We start from the raw sequence: 20,769 nt of genomic DNA on the forward strand, positions 1-20,769 counted from the left end.
CTGCAAAGCTGATCCTCGTTCTTCTGCTGGGCATGGCTACATCTGCTTCTCCCCCAGACATCTGTCCCCACAAAGCAAGGTTTGTTTCATAATTCAAGTCACTGACTACCAGGAGGACAGAGAGATTTTCCAATATATTTGAGGATATGTATAGTAAACAAATCAGCTGTGTATTTTAGGAGATAGGTTCAAGGCAGAAGCTGAACAAGGTTCGGTTTTTCCTTGCCAAGGATCAAACTGTTTTTCTGTATGTCAAATGCCTAAATAATCCTTGCCATTTAACAAGCTCAAAGAGCTTTTCAAATATTGCCCTGCAAAACCATCACAGCGTTTTCTACTATTTTTCACCAAAGGACCACAGAAATACCTGCTGATGTTTCTCTGAATTTGTCACTGGTCTTCTTCTTCCGCCATTTCCAAGGTTTAAAGATTTTGCCAATGTTGGAGAGTTTTCCCTTCCTCTTGAAGGGTGGAGTTTGGGATCCTGGGGCTGGTCCATCTGAGTTAGCAATTGAAGCCTTGTCCAAACCATCAACTGTATAAAGAAAAGAAATAAAAGTAACTGAAGGATGGAAAACAAAATAGTACCCAACAGCTAAACTCCTGCACGACCAGATTGCAACAGGCTGTGTGTGCATCAACACGGATTTTTCCTGTTCCAGAAGGCAGTCCTGGGCTTCAGTGCTTCTCAGCACCACAACTGTCCAGAACTTGCATCTTGTGATGCTCATCTGGTGTATTTGCACACTCCAGTGGTTTTCTGTCACTACAGGAGAATTTCTTCCAACATATGTTCGGGTGAGTTTTTCCCAATCCTTGGTGAAGTTGAATAACGAGCTATCATCACATAGAAAACAAAACCCTTGCAATGTGAAAACATAAACTGTTTCTTTTGGGTAAAATTAATCCTTTCTTAAACAAACTCTAAAGATAACTTTTCTGGCAGTGGAATTGGGAACAGGTCTGTTTGATATCCCTGGTAATCAGTCCTTCCCAGCACAGCCTGCCATGAGTCAGGCTTCTTACTAACAAAGCGTATTTAACAATAAGGTTTTGAACTGGAGCCAAAACTTAAAGAAGGATTTCTTTACTGCAAAAACATATAGAAAGATATAAAAGTCAATACTTAGCAAACTTTGAGTTTCGTGAACCAATTAAGACTCATCCCACAACATCCTGTAGCATACAGTTAAAATAGACTACTCTGAGAAATCTACTATTATTTATTTCTGTTGAAGAATTAATGTTTCTTAAAGCCTTCCATTTGTAGTCCTGCAAACACTTCCAATGTGCTGCATTTTACTCCTATGAGCAACAAAGTAACTGCCATTACTTAGAGACACAAAATTAATCATAGGCTTAACTGTTTGCGGCATATAGGCTCTGTAATTGCTTTTATTCATCTAAAAATTCTAATTATAACCAGTTTGGAACAGAGTTGATGCCACTCTGAACAGTAGTAATGATAATCATAGATCATTAAATCAGAAATGCTATTCAAAGAAAGAAATACCAATGTCCCCATTTTACAGATGGAAAATATGAGGCACAGAATTGTTAAGTGCTTAATTTTATGTTTGCCAAATAGCTTCCTGAGTCCTGGTCCTGTGACCTAGCTGCTAAAAAAATACATATTCAGCCACATAATATCATGGTGCAATCTTATTATTCTGTTTGTTCTTATTATTCTATTTGTCTGTTTCTCAGACAAATGACATGTAATGAATCCTATACTTGTCCTAGGCTTTAGATTGATCCAGGATGCTAAAAAAAAAAAATCTTTTCTGTGAGAAAGCTGATATAATGCAAACAGAGTCCAAGAAACTTTATTTCCAATGTTTTGAAATAAAGTACTGGCAAGAAAGATTCATTGTATAACTTCATTGAAGTCTATGAAGTTAAAACTAGTGATAAACTTCCTCACCTGTGAGCCCTGGAGAACAAGGAGAGAGATTTAAACGGAGACTGCCTGAAAATGAAGCAGATACCCCGCAACACATCCTGAGAAGCCAGGAGAGAGATGACAAGATCAGCAAAGGCAGAGGGCAGCTTTGCAGAGAGGCACAGGGCAGCACAAGGAGCCCTGCACGGGTGCCTTGCCTGAATTTAGGGACTGCACTTTTGTCCAGGCTTACAGACACTGCCTATGGAGTGCAGTCCCCTAAGGAATGCAGAAGCCTCTGCTGGAAACTGTGGATCTAAGGGAGAATTACAGTTATTTGGAGTGTATGTACAAAGACAAGAGAGCAAATATTATCTTTGCAATTCCAGCTGACATAAGAAGGGATGTGTGCCACAGTTTGCAGCCAGGAAAAGCCAGGTAAAAGAGGTAAGGAAAACACCACCAGGAGTTGGGTAGTGCAGCACTGGAACAGGTCCTGGAAGGATGTGAAGGCTCAGCCAACAAACCTCCAAAGCTCCTTCTGGGGCTGTCCTCACCTACTGTCAAGGAACAGTCCTGCTCCAAGTAACCTCCTGAGTCCCTCCCAGTCAAGATTCCCACGGTGCTATGGGATGCAGAAACACATGGTTTCTCTGTGAAATCAGCACCAAATACTCAGAAGTGAAGCCAGGAAGAAAAGAGACCAGGATCTGTTGGCTGTAGAGTCCTGTCCTGGGGCAGGAGCCAGGCAATGTCTCACTGGCAGCAGCAGTGAGATATCAGCTCAGTGGAGTGAGAGGCTACCCACCCTTGAGGCAGCAGGGCAAAACCCATGCTCTTCTCTCCAGTGGCTCAGAAAGGCTGTGCTACTGGTGTGGAAAGCTGATCTTTTCAAATGTTCCTGAGTCATGGAGTACAGCCCATTGCAGGAGACCACTTCCACAAAAACCTCATCTAGATGTTTTCGCCCTGTGCCTAGCAGCAGAAATGGAGGAGAATTAGGGCTCCTATAGGTCCCCACAGAGAAATACAGATTTGCATTGGTCCCTGTTCTGCCCTCTGCTGAAAACTGGTAACTCCAAAATAATCATATTCGTCCTAGCTACAGAGATCTGTCTGCTTCAAACTGAGCAAATACATGAAATTAATGGAAAATAATTCTATTCAGGAAGATTGAAACTTTTGAAAACAGATGTCAGCATTACTTCCTTCTGACAATAAAAGGCAAGGAGTTGATTTATCTAGTGAGTTCAACAAGTGTTCAAAATTGGGAATTTACTAATCCATGGACCTTGTACCAACCCCCTCATTTGAAATACGTATTTGAAAAGAAGGAATAAGCAGAGCCAGATATCACAGCCTAACTTTAGAAATAATCTAAGATAGAGTAATATGTCTAGAAAAAGGAACTTCTTTATATTCAAAAGTACATATATTATGTGTATACATATATATTCACAAGCAGGTACATTTTATCAATTAATAAACTATTTAGAAAAAAACCCACCATTTCAGCAAATACATTTCAGAGCATTTATGAAAAGATTTTTACAAAAGTTATTACTCCTCTTGTTTGAAACACTCCACAGGAAACTGATGCTTCAGATGCACACTATTTGCTTTATAGGCCATGTACTACTTAAGAATAAAGTGGTGAGTTTTTCACCTCAGAGACCTTATATACCTTCTATTAACCATTATACACATTATACATATTCACTGAGGGGAAAAGAAACATCTTAGCTCTCTGAGGTTTAGAGGAGCTTGCTGACTTGTGTTACTCTATTATTTGTGTATACAGTGTCTTGAAGTCCTGCCTTCTTCACAAAGCGAGTGAGTCACTGCCTTGCCTTCAATAAACATTATTAATACATTTGACACTAGGACTTCTGGCTATAGTACCCGCATAGTTTACATGACCATATTCCTGTCCTTTGCCCTAGATGAAAATTTTCCAGCTGCAGGATCAGCCAGGTGCACAAGAAGGACAAGAAGTGAGGATATGAATCCTGCACATCGATGTCCCAGCATGAGGAGATCTTGCTGCAAAAGGCCAAAAACGAGGCTAGAGGAGATGCTGCAAAGCCAAATCGTGCCACATGGGCTGTCAATCAGCCCATGAAATGTACAAAAAGAACAGCCCCTCCTCAAGCTTGTGAGCAGCCAGAGAAGATTAGATCAGCCTGTGGATGACCCTGACTTTCCTACAAATGCTTAAGGATGACTGAACATGTGTTATCCCAGGAAGGCTACTTGCAGTGAGCAGCGCAGGTCTCTGCAGCTGCTGAGGAAACACTTTACTGCTCTGAATGATCTCCAGAGATGCTGTGTGGCTGAGGCAGGTGTGTGAAACCATCACAGTTTTCCCAGGGCATGGTACACCTTGACACTAAGACGTCAGCACTGGCACACGCTAATGCTTTTTTCACATAAGTACTTACAACTAACTTTATAAGAGCAAAATGCAACAGAAGAACGACCCACCAGATCATTTCAAGCAAGTCTAATATCAATTATTGTGAACTAAACAGTGTGTTTCTGCTGGTTCCATGCCTTGTGATCAGAATGCAGCAAGACTATTTTTAAAAGAACTTTGACCTAAAGAAATTAATGATCAAAAGAAAAGAGTAATATATTTATGACTTTAGATGTTATGTATATTTTTCTTGTGTATATTTTTTCTCTTGGCAGTGAAAATGAAAAGCCAGCAGAAGAACCTAACCTGCGCTCCCCTCACCAGTACCTTTCTACACAACTGATCTAATCCAATCCTGCTGGAGTACTGGTATATATTTAAGGGATTCCTTCTCACACCAGGGCTGTTAAGTACAAGATGGTGCCAGCAGAATGTCAAGCTCTCTTCTTTCCCCACCATGCTGCATCTTTCATGCTGCAATCCCTTCTCCCACCCACATCAACCAAGGCTTACCCACCTGTACTGCACTCTGCTCTGGATCCTTGTCATACAGCAAGGTTAAGAGTGGCAAGATGAAGGAAAAGTCCTCCTCCTATAGCTGGACAACATAACCAAGAGGGAAAAAGGCACAGACTCAAGTGCCCCACTGATATCAAGGCACTGAGGTAACACTGGTACCTAATACTTTCACTAGCAATAGTTCTCTTGCAGTTCTGCCATGGTATCACTCTTAAAGCATGTGAGGAAAACCTTTTCATCCTGTCAGAATACAGGTGACTCAGGGTATTGCCTCATCTAACCATGAATGAATTGAGAAATGCAGCAGAAGATGCCTTGGCCCCAGTTCAGAGTTACCTTACATGTGGATTTGGATAAAATTTATGTGCTTATTAACTACCAGTTAGCTAGTACAGTTATTTTTTTCTCTTCCTCCCACTGCACCCTGCTGCCTCGCAGAGATGTGCTGCAAAAGTCATCTTGGTTTATTGAGACCTCAAAACCTCTTCTGACAACAATATGATTTTCCAAACCATCTTGCCAGAGGGCACAGAGTTGGAAATCGTGGTTTTTATGCCAGCAGAATGATGACAAGGTTTTGCAGCTGCCTATTATCCCCAATTAGCAGTAAGTCCTCAACTTACTATAGAATATAAGCTACTTATTCCTCGAGCTTACTGGCAAACTTCAAGACACTGCATGATAAAAGGTCTGACGTAGTCATTAAAAATCAGAAGTCATTTTGACACTGTAAATGTCATTTTCAATAAATTAAAGTATCTCAAATTATTATTTTTCCTGACGTGAACCAGATGGAATTTTTTTTCTTTCTCACATTTTTGTTTTGTGGGTGTTTATTTTGTTTTGTTTTTTGTTGTTGGTGGTTTTTTATAAACCTACTTGAAAGGGAAAAAAATACAGCTAATCCATGGTGGATAAACTGGTAAATGGGAGAGATATAATCTACCTCCAGGCAGCACAATGAATTGGCATCTGCATGCTTTTGCCTTGCCATACATCTGGAGTTTAACTTTGGAGAAACTCTGCCATGAGCTAATTGACTTGATTGTGTTTTAATTAAATGAAAGGAAAAAGCTGAAGTTCAAATGTGGGCGGCAGAGTGGTAGTTTCCATATGGAACTGCCAATATTGCCAAATGTTAATTGGACCTCCTGCTGGCAATCAGCTGAGCAGGCTGGGTAGTGGCTACTTCACAGGGAGTGGAAGAGCCAGAGGGAATCCTCCTAGGATAGGACGGGATGGAGACAATGGTCTGAACACCTCCAGGTTTCTACATGGATACACACACAAATGCCTCTGGGGTTGTTGGAATCACACTTGGATCAGCAGTGCCAAAGTCCAGAAACGGCTTCAAGTCCAAACCTTGCAACTCCCATTGCTTCCACCTTGCTGCAGAAAGTCAAACCTGGCAAGAGTGGAAAGTTCAGCTCAAAAGTCCACAATCTGTTCTGCCTGTGATGAGCCCCTACCTAAGCTCTGCAAAAAGCACAGGTACTGCTACACAGGTACTTCAAAGGAAAAGAGGGAAGCCTGTGCTACCCTGAAAGTCGTAGCATGGATGCTCAGGGCTCCACGTTTCAAAGAGCCATGTGGCTCAGAGGGACGCTCAGCCTCACTGTTCTCTGCTGCAGTGTGCAGAGAAGAAATACAACCAGAGTTACAAACAATGATGTATTTATTCTAGTTCTCACCTTCTTAGCTGTACACCAGGGATTAACTGGCTGAAAGCCTGGAAAAGCTTATTTAGCTTTCTGTCTCTTAGGTAGAATGCCCTAATCCTACAAGACAATTATCCCCAGCAAGCAAACAGGACACCTGACCTGGGCTTCCTATTAATTACACAGGAAAGAGGACACCAATCAGGGTTAACTTTAGGGCTTGACATGTGCTTGCTGCATCACTGGGGTAAAAGTGCAAAAAATGTTGCTTTTTCTTTTTCCTGGTCACAAAAACCACCTCAACTTAAGTGCTGTTGCACTGTTGGTTTGTCAGGTTACAGGCTATCATCACCAGAAATTGTCTCCTGCTAGTGCATCCCAAATGCAGATAACACACTTGTAACCTCCAGCTTCAGCATTACTTCACAATATAGCTTTCGCTCCCACGGGTTAATTCTACAGTAAAAAAAAGCAAAGTTGTGATTGTAGGACACTCTGTAGAGACACTGAAAATATCAAAGGCAACACAGCCAGTCAGGGCTACCCAGCCTCACTGAATTACAATTTAATGTAAAGTGTAATTACACTTTAATGTAAAGGCATCTGAGCTGGGTGTGTTCTACAGCGCACTGAGCACTGCAGTCAGACCTCTACAATCACACCACCTCACTTCTCAACTGTTTCTGATGTCAAAACACATCAGGGATTCTCTTAAGGTCTAGAAAAAAAAAATTGAGCAATGCTTGCAATATGCCCACAAACATGTGTTTGCAAATTAATTATTGACATTTTGGCAATATGCAGCCCTTACTGGAATAGCTACACAACTTCTTCCTCTTCTTCAATAAAATGCTTAACTTCCACACTTCCAGCTTCCTGAAGAAGGAGCAAGCAAGTGCTCAGCCATCCTGTTATACAGGTTTGAAAGTAATCTGGCCAAAAATCTTCTTGCTACCTCCTCTTTCACTCTGGACAAAGCTGGCTCCAACCAGAAGGAAAGGGATCACAGGTTTAATGCAGGCTGCTTATTATTTTTTCTTCAACCCAAATACTTGAGAAAAAAAATCAGCAAATAGAAAGTTACATATTCCAGATATATGAAACATCATATCAAAGGTCAAAGCAACTCCTCCACAAAAAACAGGAGGGGAAAAAATCCAGGCACAGTAACAGACATGTGGGGGGACAGAAAAAACAGCAACTAAAAGCATTGTACGTAAAAGAGCAACCTAACTACTTTGAGCAACTGAGCTGCTAACTGAAAATTAATGCTTATTGTGTCTGGATATTAAGGGATAAATCTCTTTGGAATACAACAGTATATATTTCTATTTATAGTTCAAATATTTTTTGGATGATTTTGTAATTTCACTTAAAAGTAAGCTGCATGTACTCTTATTAAATTCTGTATTGATATTTTATAACATCACATCTGAGAAGTAGAACTGCAAAACTGGAAATACTTCTTTATTGACTTTTCTTGGCATAGCCTTATTATGGGGGAGAAAAATAACTGTAATAAATTCACAAGGAATCTTTTTAGCTGCAGGAAAGCGGTAAATCTCCTCAGCAGATATTGGCTAGAAGTGTGAAAATAACTGAAGCACCTGTGGCCCCTCCCCCATGAGGTGATAAAGAGGAATTAAAAGCAACCACCTTTGCAGTAGTTAATAAGTGTGTTATACTGATGCTGAGATAAAACTGGGTGAGGAGAGTCACAGGGAAGCCTTTGGCCCTGGTTCCCACCACCCCAGTTAGCAGCAATTTACTCTCCATCTGCCCCAGACAGGTCAGGTCAAAAACCTAGCAAAAGAGTAAAAGCACAGCCAAAGTCACTCTGGGCTCTTTATCGCTCCTCTCCTCTCCCTAAGCAAGCCTGAGGCTGTCCCAGGTCTCAGCTGGCTGGCTCCTCTGGAGGTGTCCATCATCTCAAAGGAGATGCTGCAGGATGTTAGGAGATTACTCTGCTAACTCCCTACTCTGCATCACTGGCTGAAGGACTCACTGCTGATCCCTCTCCGATGCCTTTCAGCCATGCCTCCGATACACCGGAAAGACAGAAGCATTTCCCTGCAGATCTCTAAAGAGGCATTTCCCTGCAGATCTCTGCCTGTGTCCCCAGAAGGCACCACCACTGCAGGCAGAGGCAGCACGCAGGTACAGCTTTACAGAGATGCTGCCCACACCACTTGGCTTCCAGTCATCTCAGCCTGTGTTTTTGCACCAGCACCACAGAAACTTTGGATGAACCACCAGCCATGCTGTGACCATTGGTAAGGCTGCACGTTATCACTGCACTGAGACAAAACAGCCTTTTGTCTGGGCTTCTAAAACTGAGTCAGCACCTGCTTCTGAGCTGGAGAATGAACCATTGAGCTGGACAGGAACAGAACAGGAGTGAAGGGAAGTTTGTGAAGACAGGGAAGAATTCTGCCAGGAAGTGATCACCTGAGCTCACTGCCAACAGGTACCAGAGATGCTCTGGTGCCTTCAACACATCCACTGCTGAAGCAATAACCACCTGAAGTGCTAACATCATCAGCTGTTTTCCCCTTCAGCATGAAGAAGGTGGGGAACCCTCTCCAACTCATTCCAGACCAGCCAGTGCCCTTGCCAAACACAATTATGTATGAATATTACATGTGGTTTTCCCTTTATTATTATTACCTTTAACCAAATCATTCACAATTAACATGTTTATATATCTGAAAGCAGGTTTGGTTTTGTGGGCTCCCATCCCAATGCTTCCTCGCTCCTAAGTACTATGACAAGGAGTTCCTGATCTATGAATAACAGAATATTAACATACCCAAAACCTTAGGAGCAATTTGATCAGTCATGTAATTAAATGCCTGGGACAGGACAGCCCAGAGTTCATTGTGCTGCCTTTCCAGAGCACCATTTTCTTTTATACTGGCATCACTTCAACACCTTTTTTTCTAGTACAGGAAACAGCATACTGCACTTGTCCAAATGTGTGCAAGTGAACCTCAAAGCAAACAGTCTCTTTGTGTGACCTTGCTGGCCTCAGAACCCTGCCAGGGAGGTCAAGAACACTTTTAAACCCGACCAACAAATTTCTGATTGTTGCTGTCATTGCAAATATTTGTACAGGCTTTTAGCTCTGCTGTCTTTGTAGAAAGAACTGTGTTTATTTTTAAGTTCAGTTTTTAGCTGCCTTTAAAATGCTCATCTTTGTTGCTAGATACCAGCTTGAATAAACAATAATAGAGAAACTCCAAAATACTCAGAACAACCTATTAATGATTAAACACAGTCTTCTTAGTCAAAAGACTAATTTGCCAACTCTAAAACCACAGCCTGTAAAAATCACTCGTATCATTCTGTATGTATAATATCATAATTCTTAATACAGTCTAAGTTATCTTCTTTGCTATGAGGAAAAGGGAGTTGCCAAGTTGCAGCTGACTTTTATTCTGCATCATGTTTCACTACCCTCTTCATCCCCAGCCACACAGCAAACAGCTGTTTTATTCCCTGTAACTTGTTCTTTACTAGGGCCAAGGTGGGGAAAATCAGGCACAAGCTGATATATTTGTTGGCTCAGCTATATTTGTCATTCTCAGCAGGGCATGTTCATGTCCTTGTCACAGGACAAGTCTGTGCAACTGTGATGGGATTCAATTTTACTTTAAAAACCATTACGGACCCTTTCCTACACAATCAAGAAACAGTAATTCCATCAAGCAAGGTGATGGCACTGTAAATCACTGCAGTAAAACCCACTGGAATTGTAGTACCATCTTCATGAAGGTTTGAGGCTGTATTCATACATATTTTTTCACTTCAGTCTTTGCACGGAATCAGTGTTTTATGGAATAAACTGGCAATAAAAAAAACCTTTAGTTGGAACAAATTACAAACGAGAAAGCTGCTGCCCTCCAGCTCATTGCACTGGGATGCTGGGCTGGAGCCTGCCCTGCTCACAGCTCACCCTGGGGGCACAGGTGCCTGTCACTTGTGGAGGTAGGGCTGGAAAAGAGGATTCCACTTCCCTGTGGGAGAGCCGGCAGCACTCTCCTTTCAGATCCAGGCACCAGTCCAGGACTAAGCAGAGCATCAAGCACTGCTGGGAGGAAAGGGGCTAAAGAAAGGGCCTTGTTGAAGCTTCAGGTGGGGAGATGTCATCTTGTTGTCAGAGAAGGCACTGAGAACATGCTTTGCTCTCCCAGTGGATTCTTCCCTTAGGGAAAAACAACTACTCTGTAAGAGCATCATCAACATGGGCAGATACATAATTGATACCTTCATTTCCCCACTTGGCTGTTCCTGATGTGTTTGGGGCTTCCACTTCTCCTCTGCTCTCTGTTAATAATGAATGACTGCATTATCACAGTGCTTAAAGAGGGCTGCCCATAGATCAGAACCTCTTTGTTTAAAGAGCGGTATGGACAAACACCAGAAAGACCATTCTTGTTTGAGCTCCAAGTATAAAATGAGAGACAATAGCTTGAACAACAGATTTCTGATTTTCATTGACACCTGCTCAGCTGTTGCATTAAAAAAAAAAAAAAAAGCTATCCACAAGCCCCTGTGAGCTTGTTTGCCAGCATGTCCCTCTCTAAATTTGTCATTCAGACATTGGCATTTTAACCAGTCATAAAGTGCATCTTTGCTGGCTGTAGGCTAAAACGAAATACCAACTTCAACTTTTATGTGCCAGCTTAAACTGAACTGCTTCAGCTGGAGATGGATGAGCATCCCTTGGGCCAGAAAGCAAGGACCAACAGAAAAAATACCAGACCTCATCTCCTCACCACCAGTGCTTTCCAGCACTATACTACCCCATGGTAGATTCATTCAGTACTCAGCTTCAGCAAACAGAGCTTGAAAGAGCACCAGAGAAAATGCCTGTTTGCCTGTCAGGGGCACCTGAGCCCACCCAGCTACTGCACCATGCATCAAAACACTGCTGGGCAGGAAAACCATCCATTTTTCTAAGTGGAATTAGCAGTCATCACAGCCCAATTTTAGGCCTTCCAATTACCATTAAGATGCATTCAGGCTGATTGTGAATCAGATAATATATTGATTTTTTTTTTTTCACTTTGTACAAAACCCAGTACAGACAAGAAGAATAATTCAGCCTATTTTAGCGAGATTAATGTGGACAAAGGTCACTTCAAACTGTATGGAATGACAGGCTTCACTGTATTTTGTATTTTCTTTAGGACTGTCTTTAAACCTTTAAAAAAGGTAGTTTTCATTAAAAAAAAAATTCATTATTCCTTATTTATTTGGAGGCAAACCAGGCTACATGACCCTTGAGTAATTACAAGCCAAAATACAAAACACTGACACAAATTACTTAAAAACCCGAATGAAACAGAAGCTGTTCTCGCAATTATCAAGTTTCTTCAGTTTTATGATTATGAGAGCCATGACCTTGTTGATACAGATGAATCAAGCACAAAAGCTTTATTATTTAGCCATGTGCTTAAGAGTGCCATAATAAGAACTTGATTAAAATAAAAGAGGTGGTGCAAAAAAAACCCCAAATATGACTGGCAAGCCCTGGACCTATTGCTAGCAACTCCAAGCAGCACTGGAAATTCCAAATCCTTGCAAATAAGTATGTGCAGCATCAGTCTTCACCAAATTCATCTTTGGCATTATTTAAGCTCTATAAAGCTTTCTTTTTTAAACTACTATCAAATGTTTTCCTAGAGAGGGAACATCGTGTGACAGAGTGCTCGCCTGTTTCCATCGGTCCCTGGGAAAGCGAGCCATTTCTTAGGAAAGCCCACAGGAATACTTCAGAAATTCCTGCTGGCAATTTCTGCCTGACCCGACTTGTTTCTCATCCTGGGCTTTCTGCAACTCACCCAGCAGCTGATGCACCCAGCAAGGGAGAGGAAGGGCTAATTATCAGCTTGCTAAACAATGAATCAACACACGGACAAAGTGTCCCACAAAGGAAGGAGCAATCGCTGCTCCCACTGCTGGTACTTCCACGGGGTCTCTCTCGGAGGGTTTGCCCAGAGGTGAGCAGCACATCCTGGCAGGCAGGGCTTGCTTGGCTCTCTGCTCTTCCCAGCCAGCAGCCCCCAAAATAACATCCCTGCAGGGATCCAAGGAGGGAAACGAAAGCAGAGATCCCACAGGTGATGGATGATCTTTTCCTCATGCCCAGGGGGCACAGAGGGAATGCTGCACAGCCCTGGAATGGCAAGCAGGACTCAAGCCCAGTCCCTGAGCCCCTCTGCAAGGCACAATGTCTTCACAGCCACCCTCAGCGTTACTTGCACCATGTGGTTTGGAACCTGTTGAGCTCCAACCTCAACTGAAGGAGCAGAGGGCCTTCCTTCAAACCCTGGAAATTCACCTCCCTCAGGAAATAACTCCTAAAAAAATTCTATGCCATGCTGAAAAAAAGTGCCTTGAAACTCCATCTCCAGTGAAAAATGCTTTGTATAAGAACAGGTTTTGAAATAGAAAGGTTAATAACTATTCTTTAAAAGAGCACCTTCAAGCAGCTTACAAATAAATGATGGCAACTCTGTTGAGCTTAGCAAGAAGCTGTGACATTTTGGAAATGAAAAGAAGTGATAAAGAGTTCAGTCATTTTGCTTGCCTTGAAAAAGGTTTACAATTTCCCTTTAAACCTCCCTCCCACTCTTGCTAACATTCAAGTCCTTGGCACACATATTCAACATTTTTAGAACCTGTACTCACTTTTCACCCTAGCTGGATGCTGAACTTTGGGAGAGAGTGGTAATTTTAACGCCAGGAGAGACCCAAAAAGGGACTGGTGCATTACACCATGCAACTCCTTGCTGTGGGCAAGCATTTCTTTCATATGCTGTGCTCACAAGAGCTACGGTAGATCAGAGAAAAACCTGGAATTGTGATGAAACATATATAAGCCACGACAAGCAAACCACAAGATTTCTGTATCTGGTATCAAATTTTCTGTATATCAATACAAATGAAGAATACAAGGAGCATAGGTAAGCACAGCAGCACAGTCTGACTCAGGTTTAAAAAAAGTGCTAGAAAAGCACCACTAACCTTCACTGAATATTTTCTTGTTGTAGAAGGAATGAAATTAAACTAAATCAAGTGTTAACTGGTTCTTTTTTTCTTTTTTAAATTCCTGTATCGGATCATGAATAACATGCTAAACTGGAAAGCACAGAAATGCAAGATGTAAATGTATCCCACTCAGAAGCTTTTTGACAAATGTTATGACATTTCATGCATTTGTGAATAGTGGTCACTGAGAACCAGCTCCATAAGTATTCAATGCATAAATAAATAATAAATAAAGTATGTTTAAGGTTCACTTAAACCAGAACACTTTAGTTTCATGTTTGTGAACATGTACACGGCCCATACAACAGGGCTGTACACAGCCCTGCATTTGAAAGGTTGCCTTTAGTTTTTGGTCAGATGTCAGCACAGGAGGAGCAGACTGGCCAAGCATCCAGCCGGTGACCCACGAAAATCAGCCCTCGCCAAATCCAAATCAGCTCAGCAATGCTGGAACAGCCAGCTGAAGGCAAGGGTCCATGGATTGTGTCAAGATACCAGGGAAAACATGATCCTGTTTTGGGTAACACCTGCTCTGAGGAGGATGAAAAACCTTCAGATGTGTCCTCAAAGCTTCCAATCCAAACAGCTCCATCACCAACACTGCCTTCCCACTTCAGTCAGCCTCTCTGCTAACTTTAAACTTCTGTCATCTAAACCACGTGGGAATCAAAGGTTTGAGTGGACTTTTAATTATCTTTCATGCCAACACAGACTTTTCGAGTATAATTGAATTTTGTGGGAAGTTTAGCTTTGAGAAAAGTTAAGGAGAAAAAAGAAATTAATATCCAGGAAAAAAGTAGAAAGATTACTACAGCATGCACATTTTCTTCACACTCAGAGCAAGACAAAACACTGTATTTGCCCAGTTTGCTCATGTGCTATGAGTACCAAAGGTTTATCTGCTACTAATACTGCAAATTTTTATGCAGTAAAAGGGGCAGCAAACAGGCTGGGAATGCCCCCTGGCTGGAGTGTGGAGCTCACAGGGATGCACAGTTCCCTTCCCCAGCAGGGGCAGCGCTCCAGGCTCAGCACCTGCTCCCCAGGGAGGCAACTGAGCACAGAAAAACACAAACACAAAATATGAAGTGACTCTTGTTATTCATCAGAGGGAAGTGCCTCATTTCTAAATACTCTGGAATCCATGGCCCTTCATGCTGGCTTTTAGAAATAACCTTTGACTCCATGTATTTTATATAATATTTTAATAAACCCACCAATTTCACAACTAAAACAAGCCAGAGTGTAAAGCCAGGGCTAAACATACAGTGCTGGAATACTGCCCTTAATGTGCTTTGGTCAAGCTGTTGAATGTAATCTCAATTTTATATGAAGTCATAGTCATTGTCTGGGGTGTATCTGGATGTTGCTTTCATAAGTACAAAACTCTGCTGGTAGGAACAGGTGAGTAATTGGTGAAGATACTGCAAGGACTACAACTAAAAAATATGTAGGTTTTCATGCAAGGAAAAGTTCTCATCACTAATTTCACTGACATGCAGTTTAATGCAAGAGACTCTTTTTTCAGGCAAATACAGACACAGTGAAGGAAATGCAGGGCTGCATCCACAAAATGGAAGGATCCAATTTACTTCTTATGGCACCTACTCAGAACTGAGGAGGCCCAGAGCAAATCCCTGCTGTTGAAGGGACTCCTAACCTACCACACATCCTAAATCTGCCTTATTCTACTGCTGGGGAGCACTGCTCTATTTCTCACCTTCTCTCATGTACCCTTCCTAGAACCACAAACAATTGCTACTACCAGACTTCTGGCTTCTCTATTTTCATGGACACGACAAATATTTTGAAAAGTTGTCAGTTCTCTTGAAAATTGTGCTATGGACATTTACAGCAAAATATAACATCAGTCCTAGTCTGATGGTAAAAACTTCGGTGAGTACATGTGACTCCACACATGTGCATCCCTCAGTGAGACCACTCATAATTCCTGGGTTAGAAGAAATATGTTCCTGCCAATGTGTCAGAAGAAGAGCCATCAATGTGGTACCAACAATAAATGCATACAGATAAACTAATTGTTGTCTTCCTCACCTAACTGCTGCAGTAAGCTGCAAGACTAAAGAGGGCTACTGGAAGCCCTCATAAAAGACTTCCTACTTCACTACCCATCTCCTTCAAGCGTCATCTCTTGCACCACCTCAGTATTATCCCAGTTTCTCTCTCTTATCTCTCACCTCAAACACAGTCCTCGTTTTTTTAACCCCACAAGAAGGACATTTTTTGTCTCAAAACTTTTGCAACCACTCCATACATTAAAAAATAAATTAAAAAAAAAAAAGGTACCAAAAATGGTAGGTGCAAAGACTGAATTATAAGGAAATATACACAGTAAGACAAAATAAACCTCTCTACATTTGCAAGTTTTCCCTGAATTGGCATCTGGACATGTAAATAATCACTTAAACCAGAAAGAATGGGCTTCATGCTGGTATTTTTTTTACGAGATCTAAGTGCCTGCTATTTGTTTTTAGGAAATGGTTAATTTAATTAGCAGCATCTGTCCTTTACTCTCTACTCAGTCTTACATGGAATTTACTGTACAAACAAGAAAAAATCTAAACTGAGAGAAAGAAACCTCTGGGACCTTATAGATGAAGGATGTATCAATTCTCAGGGGGGTTAAGAAAAACTCGTCTGTGCCACCAGACACCTCCCTGCTGACATAAGGACACTGGTCTCACTTCTGCTCTGCTGCTATACAGGCCCCCAGGGGGAAAAAACAGGTTGCCAAATATGCTAACCAGTAGCATTCCCATCCTGGGACTGTCAGGGTGTAATGATGTTATCTGCTAAACCACAGGCAGGCTCCCCTGCAAAAGCTAAAGAAAGAATTAACCACAGCAGTGGGATAATTCACTAGCTGTCTTCAGCTGATTCCTCCACCATGGTGAACTCACCTAACAAAGAATTTCATATAGCACATGAAATATGCTATATTTCATATATATATATTTCATATAGGTGTTTTGTTCGTCTCACCTTCTGGTGATGTTTCCTGCAGTGTTTCTCTTCTGCGGTTGAGGAAACCCTGAATGCAATGTAGGATGAGCTAAAAAAAGAGAGATGTTTTCTCTGCAAGCAGATCCCTAAGGACAGCTGGTGGAAAGGTAAAACCACCAAGATCCACGGCATGACTTCAATAATTTGTTGGTAATCACTTTATATCCATGGGCTGTGAGTTTCAGGTCTGACATGATGCATCTGTAGCTAAGTGTGTGAGGGGAAACAATATTTAATTATCACACAAAACCCATCTTCAGGACTGATTAATGCTCATGGAGGACTTCAGAGCTGGGCAACATGAACCCTTCCAGATCACATCAGGGCGATTATCTGTGGCCTTTATTCCTACATGCTATCAGATCTTGCTGGTTTTGCACTGAAACAGCTGGGAAAGGCTTGTACCTTAACAGGGCTGAGCTGCAGCCACTGCAGCCATTGCCAAAGTAAAAATTGGTTCTGTGCAACAGAGATAGTGTGCAATGATGGACATAAAGTCTTGTGTCCAGCTTCTCCTACTAACTAGAGAAACCTGCAAAGTCCCAACCTTTTGTTAATGCTTTAAAATGTATTGAAAATAATGCTTAGGTTTTGTATACTTTCTAGTGGCCTAAACCCGTATTCTCGAGGGTTTTCATCATTCATGGATGTCAGCTAGAAAGGTACATTCTTTTTCCTCTTTTTCTCTTTAAAAATACATAATCCTTGAGATCCAATAGTGACATTAAATGCTTTTTTCCCTTCAACACATTTTTTGCTATGCACTTCAAACTAAGCTACAGAGTTTCCAGGTGCACTAAAGGTTTCAGAAACACCCTGTTCATCTTGCTGGATCTGGCTAAAACACGCTCTCCTCCTTCTCTCCCGCCCTTGCCTCCGGTATCAATGGGAAAATTAAATCAGCCTGAGGAGAAGTGCAGGGGGGAGTTCAGAGGGTGGTGTTGCTCTAAGTGTCCAAGATACTTTTTTTTTTTTTTTTCAGTTTCAGGTTTCTGAGAATTCCCCTAGGCTTTTCCAACACAAACTTTCTTCCTCTTTTCAGAATCATGTTCTCTGTGTAACATGACACAGTTACATGACAGTACTGCCCGACAAAAAAGCTTTTAAAGCAGAGTGACAGTCAGGTAATTCCTGCAATGCTTTGTAGTTAATATCTCTCTTTCTCTTGCTGGCTCATGTTTTGGTACTCTCTTATTACTTTCTCCTCCAACTAAAGTATATACTATTTCTCCTTGGTCTTTGTCCAGCTCTCCAGAAACTGGCTTTATCCCCAGTCTTAGCTGTCTACTTAACTGTTCATTCCCTTGCACAGACACAGGCTCTATTACGTCTCACTTATTTCTTCCATACCTTACTTCTGTGTGTCAAAAGCAGCATTATTCAAGCAAGAATAAACAACAGCATTGTTTTTCAAAGAAATTAAATCTGGTGTGCTCTCATAAGAGTCAGAACAGCCTTCCAAAACTTTCCTTCAGGAATTTAAGCACAGGAACTACCCTGCAATTGCTGTGATTGTTTTAAACTTTGTATGGATTTTTAGCTGTAATTATTAATACCAATATTCTCCTTTTATATAAATCACTCGAACAATTCATGAGAGTAGGAGAATCAGGCGTGGTGGTAAAATGTGCAAGGCAGGAAAACCACTACACCCTTCTCTGTATCAACAAAAAGGAGGCCAGATTTGCAGTGCACTAGAACACTGCTTCACATTTTCAGAACAAGAGTATTCTTAGCATCTGTGCCAAAACCAACACTTCCTTCCCCTCAGAAATGCAATAAATCTATAAAACTCCAAGAAACAAACCAGTAATCTTCAGACACATTGAATGAATTTACAGGGAAGGAAATGCACAGCCAGTTCTGAATTATTAACAATGAAATAAATTATAACACATTATAAATGCATAATTTAAATACATCTAATTTCTTGGCAATGAACTGTTTGGGTTTTTTTCTCCTCATAAAGGCAGATAGCATCTAAGAATTATTTCTGACCAGCTTAGGGGGACTTTAAGTTGTAATGTGACTCAAATTACTTGATTGTATCCCACTAAATCTCTTTCATAAGCATGCAATGGAAGTGTCATTTTTTTGTTGATTCATCCAGGATCCTGGGGGGGAAAAAGGGAGGGAAAAGAAGCCCACAGAGATTAGCTTTCAACCTGGGTTGTTATGACATAAATGCTTCAGGTGAGTTGATCTCTGGAAGTTATAAGCAAGGAGAGCAATTGGGAAAAGAGTCACAAACTGGACCCTCTCTTACTACCCACATCACACCATGTTTTTAACTCAGGATGCTGCTGGTGAGTGAAATTCACTTATTTGGTGCCCAGGCACTAAAACTCCTTCGAGAGTAGAAGGTGAAAGATGTACAAGCCATGCTGAAGCTTTCCACGGGCTCAAGGGCAAACACTGCCAAGGACAAGTATCCTGGGCATCTCACTCCCTACAGGAACTGCAGCTGGGGCTCTTCCATGAGCTCCTATTGCTCCAGACATCCTCCTCACTGTATTCACACTGGGATATGCCAGCAGATGCTGCAGTCTGCTGAGGAGGCAGACACGGACACTGGCACATGGCACTGGCTTCGCAGCTCCTGGTTTGAGAGGGAAGATCACTGGAGCACCCGACTGCAGCAGGCTGAGCTGAATGCAAAGCCTGGCTCTCAGAACCACGGAATGTTTAGGGTTGGAAGGGACCTTAGAGAGTTTATAGTTCAAACCCCTCTGCCACGGGCAGGGAACCTTCCACATGGTGGCTTCCAGGCTCCCACTGCAATAGCTTGTTTCTTCAACACACCATCCTCTTCCCTGGCAGGCTGCCCTCCCGTGAGGTTTCCTGGGCATTCAGACCAAATTTCACTCACGACAAATGCTATTTTACTTAGTTGATCTGACTACCAAACAGAAACTGGGATCCAAATTACTTTCCTTCTGTTGCCTGCACTTGCTCTACAGCCATGCAGGCAGAGGGCACAAAGTGCCAGCCCTGTCTTCCTCCTCAGGATCAAGGGTCAAGGGAAACAACAGTCATTTACGTGTGCATCAACAGTGTTGCAAACCGCAGAAATAAAACCAGCAGTGACAAATCCTCAGTCAAGAGTTCACTTTCTGAGCTGAAGCTTCCAGCAATAAAGAAAAGCTCTTAAGCTTGAAAAAGAGTCCCTGTCAGCAATGTTTTAAGCTGAAAGTGTAAATTACAATAGCAGTGAAAACACCAAGTTCCATCATGTATCACAGTTATTCTAACTGTGCAAATCACTAAGTTGGCTAAAATCAATAAATATTAGAGATTGTCTGTATTTTTTGCAAATTATCTCTAGATCATGAGCCACATGATCTGTTTGCACAGATCATGCAATAGCCCAGGCTCTAAAGCCCAACCAGTATCTAAGGCCTCTGCACCATTCTTGGTCTTTTACTGGGCAACACATTAAAACGTACAGATTCAGAAAATACAAAAAGAAAATAAATAAATACATAAATACATAAAGAAAATAACAGTGAAATGATTATGATGCATCTACCTGATGAGGATTTGCTAACGGTTTGGGCAGATGGTCAGAGTGAAGACATCTTAAAACACTAATAAAAAAAGCACATTCTCAGGGGTGAGGAATGCAGGCTGATCTTTGGGAATAGAACTGGCTTTGCTCATACAGTTTCAAATGTTAGGACAGCTGCACCACAGCCTAACTCTGCTAGGCAAAACATCATTCTAATTCATATGAAATCAATGCAGGAATCAGAGAAGAAAAAGGCAAGACAGCCCTTACCTTTTCATATGAAACTTCATTTTCGCAAAGTTATAATTGACACAGATTTGGTATTAACCTTCTGATGATCTGTCATTCTCATTCTACTGACATGCAACCTGACAGCATACCCTATATTTCCACAGAATGATGGAGCAGCCATAGATACTCATTTCTCCCTAGCTTTTTCCCACTTACACTGATCATCACAGTTGTACAAAGCAGCAAGAGAACAAAAAGGTAAATCAAACTTTCCCTTTGGACAGAGGCTTTATTTCCGAGTGTCCATAAACCAAGTCAGGGACAGAAGAAATTCATATTCCTTTGCAGCGACCTTGTATCAAGCATTGCAAGAAACTCAAGTCTTAAATCGAATTTCCTAATAATAAGCTGTCATAAGATTAACAGAGGTGATTTCAAGGTCTCTTCTGATTGCTAGTCCAAACCACTATGTGGA

General features: G+C 41.6%; 1 protein-coding gene across 3 annotated transcripts in view; it reads right to left on the reverse strand.

The window, feature by feature from the left end:
- Window positions 1-20,769, reverse strand: part of PHACTR2 (phosphatase and actin regulator 2) — a 75,483-nt gene that overhangs the window by 47,668 nt on the left and 7,046 nt on the right. For all 3 annotated transcript variants that reach the window (XR_005955338.1, XR_005955339.1, XM_041469730.1), the window contains exon 2: window positions 368-535. Coding sequence is in view for 1 of the 3 variants with exons in the window: in XM_041469730.1 (XP_041325664.1) it covers window positions 368-535 (168 nt within the window). In the remaining 2 variants the exon portion in view is untranslated. The remainder of the gene's footprint in view (window positions 1-367; window positions 536-20,769) is intronic.

This window comes from Pyrgilauda ruficollis, unplaced genomic scaffold (assembly GCF_017590135.1).
Source record: "Pyrgilauda ruficollis isolate IOZ18807 unplaced genomic scaffold, ASM1759013v1 scaffold24, whole genome shotgun sequence".
Classification (NCBI taxonomy): Eukaryota; Metazoa; Chordata; class Aves; order Passeriformes; family Passeridae; genus Pyrgilauda; species Pyrgilauda ruficollis.